The sequence below is a fragment of the Osmerus eperlanus genome, chromosome 23 (assembly GCF_963692335.1).
Source record: "Osmerus eperlanus chromosome 23, fOsmEpe2.1, whole genome shotgun sequence".
Classification (NCBI taxonomy): domain Eukaryota; kingdom Metazoa; phylum Chordata; class Actinopteri; order Osmeriformes; family Osmeridae; genus Osmerus; species Osmerus eperlanus.
In genome coordinates, this window is record NC_085040.1 from 4,769,865 (window position 1) to 4,784,134 (window position 14,270).

General features: G+C 42.2%; 3 protein-coding genes and 1 non-coding gene across 8 annotated transcripts; 3 read left to right on the forward strand and 1 right to left on the reverse strand.

The window, feature by feature from the left end:
- Positions 1 to 347: 347 nt before the first annotated feature.
- On the forward strand, positions 348 to 2,475 carry trmt10a (tRNA methyltransferase 10A). The gene is made up of 6 exons (XM_062449864.1): positions 348 to 813; positions 1,077 to 1,239; positions 1,338 to 1,484; positions 1,605 to 1,754; positions 1,882 to 1,987; positions 2,165 to 2,475. Exons 1-6 carry the CDS (start codon positions 674 to 676, stop codon positions 2,392 to 2,394), a joined length of 936 nt encoding a protein of 311 aa, XP_062305848.1. The 5' UTR covers positions 348 to 673; the 3' UTR covers positions 2,395 to 2,475.
- Positions 2,476 to 4,227: 1,752 nt separating this feature from the next.
- LOC134009710 (tRNA methyltransferase 10 homolog A-like) lies at positions 4,228 to 7,778 on the forward strand. Of its 3 annotated transcripts, none has more exons than XM_062449331.1 (7): positions 4,228 to 4,759; positions 5,402 to 6,130; positions 6,296 to 6,458; positions 6,551 to 6,697; positions 6,828 to 6,977; positions 7,127 to 7,232; positions 7,405 to 7,778. In XM_062449331.1, the coding sequence occupies exons 3-7, from the start codon at positions 6,300 to 6,302 to the stop codon at positions 7,632 to 7,634; spliced, it is 792 nt and encodes a 263-aa protein (XP_062305315.1). In that variant the 5' UTR covers positions 4,228 to 4,759; positions 5,402 to 6,130; positions 6,296 to 6,299; the 3' UTR covers positions 7,635 to 7,778. The 3 variants fall into 3 exon arrangements, with proteins under 3 accessions (XP_062305315.1, XP_062305313.1, XP_062305314.1); XM_062449329.1 differs by having other exon boundaries at positions 4,230 to 4,759; positions 5,402 to 6,114; XM_062449330.1 differs by having other exon boundaries at positions 4,230 to 4,759; positions 5,402 to 6,114; positions 7,465 to 7,778.
- A 1,911-nt stretch (positions 7,779 to 9,689) lies between these two features.
- LOC134009711 (tRNA methyltransferase 10 homolog A-like) lies at positions 9,690 to 13,830 on the forward strand. 3 transcript variants are annotated; one of them, XM_062449334.1, is made up of 7 exons: positions 9,690 to 10,166; positions 10,915 to 11,627; positions 11,791 to 11,953; positions 12,057 to 12,203; positions 12,332 to 12,481; positions 12,609 to 12,714; positions 12,944 to 13,084. In XM_062449334.1, the coding sequence occupies exons 1-7, from the start codon at positions 9,750 to 9,752 to the stop codon at positions 13,027 to 13,029; spliced, it is 1,782 nt and encodes a 593-aa protein (XP_062305318.1). In that variant the 5' UTR covers positions 9,690 to 9,749; the 3' UTR covers positions 13,030 to 13,084. The 3 variants fall into 3 exon arrangements, with proteins under 3 accessions (XP_062305318.1, XP_062305316.1, XP_062305319.1); XM_062449332.1 differs by having other exon boundaries at positions 9,691 to 10,166; positions 13,068 to 13,830; XM_062449335.1 differs by lacking the exon at positions 9,690 to 10,166 and having other exon boundaries at positions 11,542 to 11,643; positions 13,068 to 13,825.
- A 254-nt stretch (positions 13,831 to 14,084) lies between these two features.
- On the reverse strand, positions 14,085 to 14,156 carry trnag-ucc (transfer RNA glycine (anticodon UCC)). Its single transcript has one exon. It is a non-coding gene; the product is annotated as a tRNA-Gly (tRNA).
- Positions 14,157 to 14,270: the final 114 nt, after the last annotated feature.

Consider the following 14,270-nt stretch of genomic DNA (forward strand, 5'->3'; position numbering starts at 1 on the left):
AATTTGCTTGTTGGCTCATGTCACCCCCTTAAAAGTTACATTGTCTGTAATCACTGATAAAAAAAATGAATAAACGTAAAATGTGTACTATCATTTGTAATGACTGCTGACAAAAGCATGTGAAATGACAATAATAAAATTCGAACAAATTCCCTATATTTCTGTGGAAGGTCTATTTCTAGTCCAAAATAAGAACCAGGACTTTCTGTGGCTTTATGTAGGTATGTATGTAGGTTATGTGTGTGTATCCATAGACGACCGATGGTATTACTTCACTTGAAATAGATGCGTTTTAAAAACTCACTAAAACTGTCTACGTCACGTGAGCGATTGACATGACGTCAATAAAATGCGACAATCTTTCACATGTCATGTTAGTTTGAAGACTGTTCTCAACATGTTAGCAAACAAGTGTAAATAATTACGGTTTTGTACTGCTTTAACGACTTATATTCCGTTCGATTGAATACGTTTGTTCGCTCGTGCGTACACCACACAACAGCATCACCACACAACGTTACAAGCTGGCTGCTCTGCTGTGCTGGCTAGGCAATGAGATAACGCTAGACAAGCAAAAAAAGTCTGGTAAGCCTGCTAGCCAGTGTATAGCCAGTATCAGTGGAAAGTTGCTAGCTAGCTGGCTACAACATTAGACATTTTGGAAGGTGTCACAATGTCCCATGAGGGAAATGATGTGATTACAGAACCCTCGTGTGGAGATTCCAATAACAGTCAGACAGACACTATTTCAAAAAGGCAGAGGAAAAAACTCTTGAAACATCAGCAATGGGAGGAGCAGAGGGACCTTCGAAAGTAAGGAACCACAGCTGATGTTATGTAATCTCTGCCAAGTATGTAGCCTACATTACAGCTACATCCTGTGCGGGAAGAAACTTTTTTGAGAACTGGCAAAAAAAATCATGATTCCTTTGTCTTCATCCTGATTTACACAATCAAAGCATGCAACATTTTATTTTTATGTGTTGTTTGATTCTCTCTTGACATCTCATCCATTCGTTTGTAAGAGCATTCCTAGATATATATTAAAATGGTTTGGATTGTGTTCTATTTCTCAGGCAGAGGCGCAAGGAGAAGAGGCAAAAGAAGCGACAGGAGCGATCAACTCAAGAGGAAGAGGGAGCTGAATGGGTGAGCCGCAAGCGTCTACGCAGTGAGGTGCAGCCCAGTCCTCTGAGACTAGTGGTGGACTGCAGCTTTGACAGCCTCATGATGTTCAAGGTAAAACATGAATTGAGAGCGATGGGGCCGTTCTTTCTTCGTAAATCATAGAAATGTTGTATTGAATCACTCCCCCCCCCCCCCCCCCCCATGTGAAGGACGTGAGGAAGCTCCACAAGCAAATCCAGAGGTGCTATGCAGAGAATCGACGCACTTTACACCCTGTACAGTTTTATTTAACCAGTCTCGGTGGACAGTTAAAACAAAACATGGATGAAACTGACAAAGGATGGGTGAATTGGAAGGCAAGTGTCGTCGTTGTTGTCCCCCCCACACACACACACACACACACACTTTTGATTCCCTCATCAACTCGGTCCACACGTGCACATTTAAATCATACTGAAATTTGTGTGTGTGTGTAGGATATAACTATCAAAACGGAGCACTACCATGAAGTCATACCCAGAGAGGAGCTAGTGTACCTCACCTCTGACTCCCCAAATGTGCTGACTGAACTGGACGACACCAAAGCCTATGTCATCGGAGGCCTGGTTGACCACAACCACCACAAGGTCAGATTTACTTAATGTGCGCCATTCGCAACACCCACCCCAAGTATTCAAATCTACAATCAATTTGTAGAATTTCTTCACTGACAATACAAACCTGACTGTTTTGTTTTGGATGACTGGGTGAAAGGGGATCTCCTTTGAGAGAGCCAAGGAGCTGGGGATTCAGCATGCACAGCTCCCTCTAGAAAGCTTCGTCAAGATGAACAGCCGGAAAGTGCTCGCAGTCAATCACGGTAAGGAAGCCCCCCTAGGGAAGTTTCAGCAGAATCAACAGAATGGGAAGGCACATTACTGGAGAGGGCCTCAGGCAGGTTACCTGTGCACAACCAATGCAGGGACCCATACCTTCCTCACCTTCAGGTTTCGGAGTCACTTTTAGACAATAATGTCAAGTTTATTTGTGTCTCCAGTATTTGAGATCATTCTGTCGTATATGGAGATGGGTGATTGGCAAGAGGCCTTCTTCACAGTCCTGCCTCAGAGGAAAGGGGCGGTTCCTGTTGACCAGAATGGCCAAGCAGTGGAAGACAAGGAGGACGAGGATTCAGACAGAGAGTCAGACGGGACCAACACTGTCAAAGATAATACATCAAGCATGCCGGACCAACAAGAAGGAGCAAATGAACAAATAGAAGCATAGTCAATTGAGGCTTTTAAAGAGTGGCTTTTTTTTAGGCTACAGTGCTTTAAGAATCCATTAAGATTTAAAATATTTTGTTTCTGCTTACTGACTTTTTGAGTTGTAAAAAAATACAAAAATTGTATTTGGTGCTTGTTTTCCATGGCCCATATGTGTTTCTTTTAAGGTCTTGAAGTGCTTGTAGATGGGTCACACGAGATTTTCAGCATTTGGCTTGATGTGCCAATCATCTAGAACGATGTTAACTAATATTAATATATCTTTTAATTCATGTTCAGTTCACTAATGGTAGTGATTTGGTGCCAAATCCGTCCAGTCGTTCAAAAACATCACATAAACAGCATGTTATAAAGTTTGTTAATTGTTACAATGACATTTTCTGTGATACTTAATAGATCAAAGACATTATGAATATAACTTTTTGGGAAAGGAAGGCATGTACAGTACCAGTTAAAAGTTTGGACACATTGTCCCATTGGGTTGTGTCCAAACTTTTGACTGGTGCTGTACATTGATTGACAGTTTACCTCATTAGCTTAAGGACAAGGAAATACAGAAATAAATAAATACAGAAATAAATAAATACAGAAATAAATGAGGAAAGAAATAAATGAATACAAAATATTCATGAAAATACGTAATTAATATATTTTCATACATTTTTATTTATTTATTGATACATTTATTTATTCATTTAATTTTAATTATGGCAGGTTTAGTCCTCCATAGGCTTCAACAGGGAAATGCACTGTGACGCTAAGGGAATGTATGAGAAGGAAATCAGTCAGTCGACCTGCTAATATATGTTGCTGATTCTGAACGAACTCGTCTTCGATATGAACGTGTTCTAACGCATTTAAAATGTTAACACTAGTAAATATTTGACCATTAATTTTTTGACATTTTAGGGGAAGCTGAGCTTCCCTTGCAGTCTTAAAGAAATTGCCACTGGTTCTTACATATAACTATTCTTATTCACATAGACTATTAATCTTACTTACATATACTATCATTCTGTTTCACACATACTATTTGTCTCTCTTACATATTGTCCATATGATGGTGCATATAAGAGGGTATTTTAGTGTGTGTAAGAGAGAATATCAATCTGTGGAAGAGAGTATGAAAGTAAATAAAGGAAAGTTTGGCTGTGCATGTAAGAGAGTATGCCGGTATATATGTGAGAGTATAATGGTAGGCCTATATACAGTACCAGTCAAAGGTTTGGACACAACCCAATGGGAAAACGTGTCCAAACCTTTGACTGGTACTGTATATCAAATGTAAAAGTGTCAAATTGATCAGGGTAGGTAGTGGAAACCGGAGAGGGGAAACTGTTGGCAAGATTAAGGTTGGCACACTGTAATAATCTTAACAATGTAAGTGGTAGAGAAACACCAGACATGCTTGTGTTGTGAGGGATGTCAGTAAGAGGAGTTAGTGGATCACGTGGGCTTGAGTTGTGGGGGTAATGGGACACAGAAAGATGCTGAGGAAAGTAGGGGTGCGTGATTTCACATTTAATAGATTACTGCGCATTGGTGAGAGAGCACAGGTTTAGGGCAATTCATTTTCTTAAGGGATAGGCTACAGGGGCTTAACAAGATTTGATAGTGAAACAGAGATGGAGTGCTGGGTGGCTGATATCAATGAGAAAGGATTTTATAGTAGGACTATGTTGTAAGCGTGGAGGATAATATGTATTTTAGGGTGTGTGTAAGTGTTTTGGGGGGGATTCGATTGAAAGTCCATTCTCATTCTCTGATTCACTGTTCACACTCGCGGAAGGATGCGGTAATGCACCAATAAACTGGATGCCGAACCGCCGTAAAACCAGAACAACGAAACGTGTTACGTAGCACTGAGCGACGGAAACATGTAAACAGACTACAGCGTGATGTGATGGTGAAGCGTCAATATGTCTGTGGACGAATTTTGCCGTTTTTGCCATAAAAATTTGAAAATAAAAGGTGTTTTTAGTCAGTCAACAAAAATATTTGAAAAAACATCAAATGCCAAAACCGTTTTTGATCGACTAATTGATCTAGGATTGACTTTGAAAAGAAGTCCCGAAAAATCTATACGAACTTGTCGAAGGTGTACCAGCATACTTTCAAGAATCGAACGGGATTTAACCGTTTTCAGAAAATGGGAAGAGGAAGAAAAACAATCCGATTCGAGTGAACAGGAAGAAAAACAATCCGATTCGAGTGAACAAGCGTCGGCACCAAAAGCAGCAGATCAAAGTAATTGGGACCCTCCTGCTTCAAAGATGCCAAAGAGGGTTCTTCATAAATTTTGGCCCAATCCGCCAGATCCAAGTCAGACCAGAATATCCATGTCTGCACGGCGAAGTATTACAGAGGTGAGCATATTGTAAAGTTGAATTAAGCTGTCAAACTCCTGCTCCTTAAATATAACATATTTCGACATTGAGAATAACATGGACTCGATTGCCAACTGTCTTAATAGCATCCATTCTGTAGGCTACCACTGCCAGGCAGTCGAAAGTTAATTTGGTAGCCTATTAAAATATGGCCTGAGCAAATAGTACAGTAGCCTTCCTTGCTGTGACCTCAAATGCCTGAGCAGTTTTTTTTTGCAGTGATACTTCTTTGCCGCGTTTTTTATGGCGATTGGTAGGGTAGATACGGGAGAAAGCGAGGATGATGGTACACGCAAACCATCCCTCTTTCATGCACTGGAAGAGAAGGATAAATCTGATTTTGCAATAGCAATTAGTGTTGTAGCCATTTTCTACCTTATTTGATTGGCTGTTTGTTTGCACGTGAAAGGCAAGAATCCCCGCGAAACATTCATTAGTTTTTTGGACCTTGAAGCACCAGTTTTTGACCTATACTATTCTGTTAAAAATACTATCCTGACAATGTTATATTTTTTATTTTAATCTAAGTAAACAAACAATAATATACACTCTTTGGATTATGGACTTTTATTTTTGAAACGATGAAACACATATTGATGAAACCTTTCCTTTACGTTTCAGGTCATCACCCATTACCCATCAGGCCAAACGGTCTGCAATGTCTGCCATCCAGATGATGCTGGGATTGTGAACAACATCAGCAAGAAGAACTGGAAAACAGCTGCTCGCTTGATAATAAAACACAAGGACCTTGTGGAAGATATCAAAGTTAAAATTCTTGAGCTAGTTCAGCATGAATGCAAAACCCTCTGCAACCCTAGCCAGGGTTTCATTCTGTGGAGGTCATCACCTGAGGATCTGAAGTCTTTTTCATTTTCCAGTTTAGAGTCAGATCTCAAGCGTCTTTCGCCATTCCTGTTATCCATCTTTTCAACTGCCACCAACCATTCTCTTCCTTCCACTTGTGCTGCGGCTGCTATCGCTTTGAGAGGAAGAGAACCTCGCATGTCTGCCTTTTCTTATTACCTAAATAGCATACTACTGCATGGCGGAGCAAGGAAGGCCGTTTTTAAGAAGCTGAGCAAAATGGCCATTACAACCACTCACTGTAATGCAGTAGGGAAGCTGAAGGAGTTTCCACACACTTGTGAGGAGGGTCTTCAGCTGTTGGAGGTGCAGAAAGAGGTGCTCCCGACCTCAGGAGCAGATGGGCTCACTGATTCTGCTGGCCAAGATGAGGAGGGCATTGACCTCGGGGGTGCGATTGGCACACACAGACAGAGGGATTCTCAACTAAAACATGACCTTGTAGACTCATCTGGTTCCAAGGCTGGGTAAGCCAGATAGCAAGTAAGAAATGTATTGAATGTCGTTAGACTAATCCTACATCGAAAGTATCAGTGAGAAGTATTTATTTAGCCGGCAGCGACTTCAGACATTTTGGAAGGTGTCACAATGTACCATGATAGGAAAAATAATCCATGTATTATGTTTTAATTGTGTTCTTTTTCACAGGCAGATGTGCGAGGAAAAGAGACAAAAGAGGCGACAGGAGCAATCAACTCAAGAGGAAGAGGGAGCTGAATGGGTGAGCCGCAAGCGTCTACGCAGTGAGGTGCAGCCCAGTCCTCTGAGACTAGTGGTGGACTGCAGCTTTGACAGCCTCATGATGTTCAAGGTAAAACATGAATCGAGAGAGATGGGACCGTTCTTTCTTCGTAAATCATAGAAATGTTGTATTGAATCACTCCCCCCCCCCCCCATGTGAAGGACGTGAGGAAGCTCCACAAGCAAATCCAGAGGTGCTATGCAGAGAATCGGCGCACTTTACACCCTGTACAGTTTTATTTAACTAGTCTCGGTGGACAGTTAAAACAAAACATGGATGAAACTGACAAAGGATGGGTGAATTGGAAGGCAAGTGTCGTCGTTGTTGTCCCCCCCCACACACACACACACACACACACTTTTGATTCCCTCATCAACTCGGTCCACACGTGCACATTTAAATCATACTGAAATTAGTGTGTGTGTATTCCTCGGACAGGATATAACTATCAAAACGGAGCACTACCATGAAGTCATACCCAGAGAGGAGCTAGTGTACCTCACCTCTGACTCCCCAAATGTGCTGACTGAACTGGACGACACCAAAGCCTATGTCATCGGAGGCCTGGTTGACCACAACCACCACAAGGTCAGATTTACTTAATGTGGGCCATTCGCAACACCCACCCCAAGTATTCAAATCTACAATCAATTTGAAGAATGACTAAATGTAAATGTAAGAATTTCTTCACTGACAATACAAACCTGACTGTTTTGTTTTGGATGACTGGGTGAAAGGGAGTCTCCTTTGAGAGAGCCAAGGAGCTGGGGATTCAGCATGCACAGCTCCCTCTAGAAAGCTTCGTCGAGATGAACAGCCGGAAAGTGCTCGCAGTCAATCACGGTAAGGAAGCCCCCCTATGGAAGTTTCTACAAACAGAATGGGAAGGCACATTACTGGAGAGGGCCTCAGGCAGGTTACCTGTGCACAACCAATGCAGGGACCCATACCTTCCTCACCTTCAGGTAGCTGAGTCACTTTTAGACAATAATGTCAAGTTTATTTGTGTCTCCAGTATTTGAGATCATTCTGTCGTATATGGAGATGGGTGATTGGCAAGAGTCCTTCTTCACAGTCCTGCCGCAGAGGAAAAGGGCGGTTCCTGTTGACCAGAATGGCCAAGCAGTGGAAGACAAGGAGGACGAGGATTCAGACAGAGAGTCAGACGGGACCAACACTGTCAAAGATAATACATCAAGCATGCCGGACCAACAAGAAAGAGCAAATGAACAAATAGAAGCATAGTCAATTGAGGCTTCTAAAGAGTGGCATTTTGCAGAGACTACAGTGCTCTAAGAATCCATTAAGATTTCAAATATTTTGTTTCTGCCTACTGATGTTGTTGTAATTGAAATGTTTCCCATTTGAGTTAAAAAATTGTATTTTGTGCTTGTTTTCCATGCATTTACATTCATTTAGCAGACGTTTTTATCCAAAGCGACTTCCAAAAGAGAGCTTTACAAAAGTGCATAGGTCACTGACCATAACGAGATAGCCCCAAACATTGCGGGTAACCAAACATGAAGCATACATTGTGAAAAACCAAATATTTGCCAAAGGCCAGAACCACAAGAGCATGTAGTTAAACAAGTTACAATTAAACAAAATGAACCTCAAAGTGCAAGAGGTGTACCTGTAGAAAAGCAAGCAACAATAATATATTTCACAGTGAGTACAAGAATTTTAAATCAGTTACAACTAACCAGCAAGAGCAACAAGTCTCAATAAGTCATTTGTGATCCTGGAGGAAACTAACATCAGGTTCAGCAAACCATCCCTAAGTATTGTTGTACTCCCGGAACAAGTGCGTCTTGAGCCTTTTCTTGAAGGTGGGGAGACAGTCAGTGTCTCTGATAGAGGTGGGGAGTTGATTCCACCATTGGGGGCCAGACAGGAGAAGAGCTTGTGTTGGGACCACCAGACGGTTGTCAGAAGAAGACTGTAGGTGGCGGGTGGGGCTGTAAGGCTGGAGGAGAGACTTGATGTAGTCGGGTGCAGTCCCGTTCACCGCTCGGAAGGTCAGTACCAGGGTCTTGAATCTGATACAGGCCGTTATGGGAAGCCAGTGGAGGAAGATGGCCCATATGTGTTTCTTTTAACCCTTGTGCTGCCTTCGGGTCACATGACCCAAAGGTTCATAACGAACCATCGTTGTGTTTACCCAATTTTACACAATACAAAAACAAATAAAAATAATTTTCTTTTAACCTTTGCAATGTGGGGGGTCTGAGACAGCCCAACGGTTAAAAGAAAATGCTTCACTTTGTTTTTGTATGCGGTAAATTTGTCGCAATACGACGGTGGGTCACAATGACTGATAGGTCAGAATGACCGGAAGATAACACAAGGGTTAAGGTCTTGAAGTGCTTGTAGAAGGGTCACACTAGATTTTCAGCATTTGGCTTGATGTGCCAATCATCTAGAACGATGTTAACTAATAATATATTTTTTAATTCATGTTCAGTTCACTAATGGTAGTGATTTGGTGCCAAATCCACATAGCCATAGTCATTAAAAAACATCACATAAACAGCATGTTATAAAGTTTGTTAATTGTTACGATTACATTTTCTGTGATACTTAATAGATCAAATAGATTATGACTAGAACTATTTGGGAAAGGAAGGCATGTATATCAAATTTAAAAGTGTCAAATTGATCAGGGTAGGTAGTGGAAACCGGAGAGGGGAAATTGTTGGCAAGATTAAGGTTGGCACACTGTAATAATCAGAACAATGTAAGTGGTAGAGAAACACCAGACATGCTTGTGAGGGATGTCAGTAAGAGGAGTTAATGGATCACGTGGGCTTGAGTTGTGGGGGTAATGGGACACAGAAAGATTCTGAGGAAAGTAGGGGTGCGTGATTTCACATTTAAATGATTACTTCGCATTGGTGAGAGAGCACAAGGCTCAGGGAAATTAATTTTCTTAATTCCAGATGCATGTCATAGTGGCTGGGCATGACCCAGTCCTCAGACAGGGACATCTTACCCCAGTCCTCCCCATCAGGGCCCTCGCCCCAGTTAAGGGATAGGCTACAGGGGCTTAACAAGATTTGATAGTGAAGCAGAGATGGAGTGCTGGGTGGCTGATATCAATGAATAAGGATTTTATAGTAGGACTATGTTGTAAGCGTGGAGGATAATATGTATTTTAGGGCGTGTGTAAGTGTTTTGGGGGGGATTCGATTGAAAGTCCATTCTCTGATTCACAATTCACACTCGCGGAAGGATGCGGTAATGCACCAATAAACTGGATGCCAACCGCCGTAAAACTAGAACAACGAAACGTGTTACGTAGCACTGAGCGACGGAAACATGTAAACAGACTACAGCGTGATGTGATGGTGAAGCGTGAATATGTCTGTGGACGAATTTTGCCGTTTTTGCCATAAGAATTTGAAAATAAAAGGTGTGTTTAGTCAGTCAACAAAAATATTTGAAAAAACATCAAATGCCAAAACCGTTTTTGATCGACTAATTGATCTAGGATTGACTTTGAAAAGAAGTCCCGAAAAATCTATACGAACTTGCCGAAGGTGTACCAGCATACTTTCAAGAATCGAACGGGATTTACCCGTTTTCAGAAAATGGGAAGAGGAAGAAAAACAATCCGATTCGAGTGAACAAGCGTCGGCACCAAAAGCAGCAGATCAAAGTAATTGGGACCCTCCTGCTTCAAAGATGCCGAGGAGGGTTCTTCATAAATTTTGGCCCAATCCGCCAGCTCCAAATCAGACCAGAATATCCATGTCTGCACGGCGAAGTATTACCGAGGTGAGCATATTGTAAAGTTAAGCTGTCAAACTCCTGCTCCTTAAATATAACATATTTTGACATTGAGAATAACATGACTCGGTGGCCAACTGTCTTAATAGCATCCATTCTGTAGGCTACCACTACCAGGCAGTCTAAAGTTAATTTGGTAGCCTATTAAAATATGGCCTGAACAAATAGTACAGTACAGTAGCCTTCTTTGCTGTGACCTCACATGCCTGAGCAGAGTTTTTTTTTGCAGTGATACTTCTTTGACGTATTTTTTATGGCGATTGGTAGGTTAGCTATACGGGAGAAGGCGAGGATGATGGTACGCGCAAACCATCCCTCTTTCATGCACTGGAAGAGTAGGATATATCTGATCTTGCAATAGCAACTGGGTATCTTAACAAATCAAATTCAGCACACTTTATTTAACCCTTGTGTTATCTTCGGGTCATTCTGACCCATCAGTCATTGTGACCCACCGTTGTATTGCGACAACTTTACAGCATACAAAAACAAAGTGAGGAATTTTCTTTTAACCGTCGGGCTGTCTCAGACCCCCCACATTGCGAAGGTTAAAAGAAAATGCTATTTATTGTTTTTCTATTGTGTAAAATTGGGTAAACACAACGATGGTTCGTTGTGAACCTTTGGGTCATGTGACCCGAAGGCAGCACAACAGTCAGTGTATTTGATCACAATGGCAATGTCTAGTCCAACACAATCCTTCACATATTGATGAGACCTTTCCTTTACCTTTCAGGTCATGACCCATTACCCATCAAGCAAAACGGTCTGCAATGTCTGCCATCCAGATGATGCTGGGATTGTGAACAACATCAGCAAGAAGAACTGGAAAACAGCTGCTGGCTTGATGATGAGACACAAGGACCTTGTGGAAGAAATCAAAGTTAAAATTCTTGAGCTAGTTCAGCATGAATGCAAAACCCTCTGCAACCCTAGCCAGGGTTTCATTCTGTGGAGGTCATCACCTGAGGATCTGAAGTCTTTTTCATTTTCCAGTTTAGAGTCAGATCTCAACCGTCTTTCGCCATTCCTGTTATCCATCTTTTCAACTGCCACCAACCATTCTCTTCCTTCCACTTGTGCTGCGGCTGCTATCGCTGTGAGAGGAAGAGAACCTCGCATGTCTGCCTTTTCTTATTACCTAAATAGCATACTACTGCATGGCGGGGCAAGGAAGGCCGTTTTTAAGAAGCTGAGCAAAATGGCCATTACAACCACTCACTGTCATGCAGTAGGGAAGCTGAAGGAGTTTCCACACACTTGTGGGGAGGGTCTTCAGCTGTTGGAGGTGCAGAAAGAGGTGCTCCCGACCTCAGGAGCAGATGGGCTCACTGATTCTGCTGGCCAAGATGATGAGGGCATTGACCTCGGGGGTGCGATTGGCACACACAGACAGAGGGATTCTCAACTAAAACATGACCTTGTAGACTCATCTGGTTCCCAGGCTGGGTAAGCCAGATAGCAAGTAAGCAATGTATTGTAGGACATCGAAAGTATCAGTGGGAAGTAGTTATTTAGCCGGCAGCGACTTCACACATTTTGGAAGGTGTCAATGTACCATGATAGGAAAAATAATCCATGTATTATGTTTTAATTGTGTTCTTTTTCACAGGCAGATGTGCCAGGAAAAGAGACAAAAGAGGCGACAGGAGCAATCAACTCAAGAGGAAGAGGGAGCTGAATGGGTGAGCCGCAAGCGTCTACGCAGTGAGGTGCAGCCCAGTCCTCTGAGACTAGTGGTGGACTGCAGCTTTGACAGCCTCATGATGTTCAAGGTAAAACATGAATCGAGAGAGATGGGACCGTTCTTTCTTCGTAAATCATAGAAATGTTGTATTGAATCACTCCCCCCCCCCCCCCCCCCCCCCCCATGTGAAGGACGTGAGGAAGCTCCACAAGCAAATCCAGAGGTGCTATGCAGAGAATCGACGAACTTTACACCCTGTACAGTTTTATTTAACTAGTCTCGGTGGACAGTTAAAACAAAACATGGATGAAACTGACAAAGGATGGGTGAATTGGAAGGCAAGTGTCGTCGTTGTTGTCCCCCCCCACACACACACACACACACACTTTTGATTCCCTCATCAACTCGGTCCACACGTGCACATTTAAATCATACTGAAATTTGTGTGTGTGTATTCCTCGGACAGGATATAACTATCAAAACGGAGCACTACCATGAAGTCATACCCAGAGAGGAGCTAGTGTACCTCACCTCTGACTCCCCAAATGTGCTGACTGAACTGGACGACACCAAAGCCTATGTCATCGGAGGCCTGGTTGACCACAACCACCACAAGGTCAGATTTACTTAATGTGCGCCATGCGCAACACCCACCCCAAGTATTCAAATCTACAATCAATTTGTAGAATTTCTTCACTGACAATACAAACCTGACTGTTTTGTTTTGGATGACTGGGTGAAAGGGGATCTCCTTTGAGAGAGCCAAGGAGCTGGGGATTCAGCATGCACAGCTCCCTCTAGAAAGCTTCGTCAAGATGAACAGCCGGAAAGTGCTCGCAGTCAATCACGGTAAGGAAGCCAAAGCACATTGACAAAAGATCCTTTAAATTAATTCTTCATCAGACAGGTTTGACATGACTTTTGACATGGTTCTCTTCATCATGCCCTCAATAACATACATCCCATGGGGATACCCAGCGTTTATAGACAAACATTTTTTGTAAGTATGCATAGGGATGGGCTTGAATCTGCTGTCTACAGTAAATGGTTCGATATCTGTGGATGTTTCTACTTACAGAATTACTGCAGAGGGCTTCAGGCAGGTTACCTGTGCACAACCAATGCAGGGACCCATACCTTCCTCACCTTCAGGTTGCAGAGTGACTTTTAGACAATAATGTCAAGTTTATTTGTGTCTCCAGTATTTGAGATCATTCTGGCATATATGGAGATGGGTGATTGGCAAGAGGCCTTCTTCACAGTCCTGTCTCAGAGGAATGGGGCGGTTCCTGTTGACCAGAATGGACAAGCAGTGGAAGACAAGGAGGACGACGATTCAGACAGAGAGTCAGACGGGACCAACACTGTCAAAGATAATACATCAAGCATGCCGGACCAACAAGAAGGAGCAAATGAACAAATAGAAGCAAAATGAATCCAGTCTCCTAAAAAGCAGCCTTTTGGATAAACTAGTGCTCTTTGAGAAGGAATTTAGGTTGAAAATAATTTTGTGAAAGTGCTTACTGAAGTTGTTGATATCCTACATGTTAAGTGTGTGTTTAGTTACTGAATTGTAATTGAGATATTTTGAATTGTATTTTGCCAGTTGGCTTATTTTTTTAGTGTGTGTGTATTTTACATGGGTTTGTGTTTTTTAAAGGTTTTCTTAGTGTTTGTAGATGGGTCACACAAGATTTTCAACATTTGGATTGATGTGCCAATCATCGTTAAGACCAATGGTCTTCAAATCTGGTCCTCAGGGCCCACTGACCCAAATGAATGGGTCGTTATCAAGCTGTGCAGAAGCCTGATAACAACCATTCACTTATAAACAGATTCAGTAACATGGACATGGCCAAACTTTGTAGAAAGACACACACAGACACACCATTTTGCCCAAAACTCCTTTGAGATGTTAATGCTATGCTTTTCTGTTGTACTTAATATATTTGAGAGATAAATACAAGTTTGTAAAATAGCTGTTAAATAAACCATATGGTTGCAAAGCAAGCAAACTCTCACTAGTCATTGTTACCCATTATCGTCCACGACTGTTTCTTCAGGGTAGGTAGTGGAAACCGGTAGTGGAAGCCTCTTACTTTGATATTTGAGTATGTAAACAAGCTCTCAACCCTGTCCAGAGCCGTGTTGAATTAATTGATTCATATGTGGTTATATCGACATTTTCGTATTCCCATTCTACCTTTTGTAAAAGGTTTTGCGTTGGCCGGGAATCGAACCCGGGTCAACTGCTTGGAAGGCAGCTATGCTCACCACTATACCACCAACGCGTACGTAAACCTAACCCTTTCTGGGTAATTATATATACTTTGCATTGTGATACCGTCATCTGGTGGTTTATTTTTAGCGTTGCAACCGAGGATTCTTTAATTAAAACTCCCTAA

Excerpts from the sequence above, each read along its gene's own strand:
- LOC134009711 (XM_062449332.1), top strand. The coding sequence starts at position 9,750 with ATGTCTGTGGACGAATTTTGCCGTTTTTGCCATAAGAATTTGAAAATA. Across the intron at positions 11,628-11,790 it reads TCATCTGGTTCCCAGGCTGG|GCAGATGTGCCAGGAAAAGA; the intron begins GTAAGCCAGATA and ends TCTTTTTCACAG. Across the intron at positions 12,204-12,331 it reads AAGGATGGGTGAATTGGAAG|GATATAACTATCAAAACGGA; the intron begins GCAAGTGTCGTC and ends TTCCTCGGACAG.
- LOC134009710 (XM_062449329.1), top strand. The coding sequence starts at position 4,313 with ATGTCTGTGGACGAATTTTGCCGTTTTTGCCATAAAAATTTGAAAATA. Across the intron at positions 6,978-7,126 it reads TTGACCACAACCACCACAAG|GGAGTCTCCTTTGAGAGAGC; the intron begins GTCAGATTTACT and ends ACTGGGTGAAAG. Across the intron at positions 7,233-7,404 it reads AGTGCTCGCAGTCAATCACG|TATTTGAGATCATTCTGTCG; the intron begins GTAAGGAAGCCC and ends TTGTGTCTCCAG.
- trmt10a (XM_062449864.1), top strand. The coding sequence starts at position 674 with ATGTCCCATGAGGGAAATGATGTGATTACAGAACCCTCGTGTGGAGAT. Across the intron at positions 1,240-1,337 it reads ACAGCCTCATGATGTTCAAG|GACGTGAGGAAGCTCCACAA; the intron begins GTAAAACATGAA and ends CCCCATGTGAAG. Across the intron at positions 1,988-2,164 it reads AGTGCTCGCAGTCAATCACG|TATTTGAGATCATTCTGTCG; the intron begins GTAAGGAAGCCC and ends TTGTGTCTCCAG.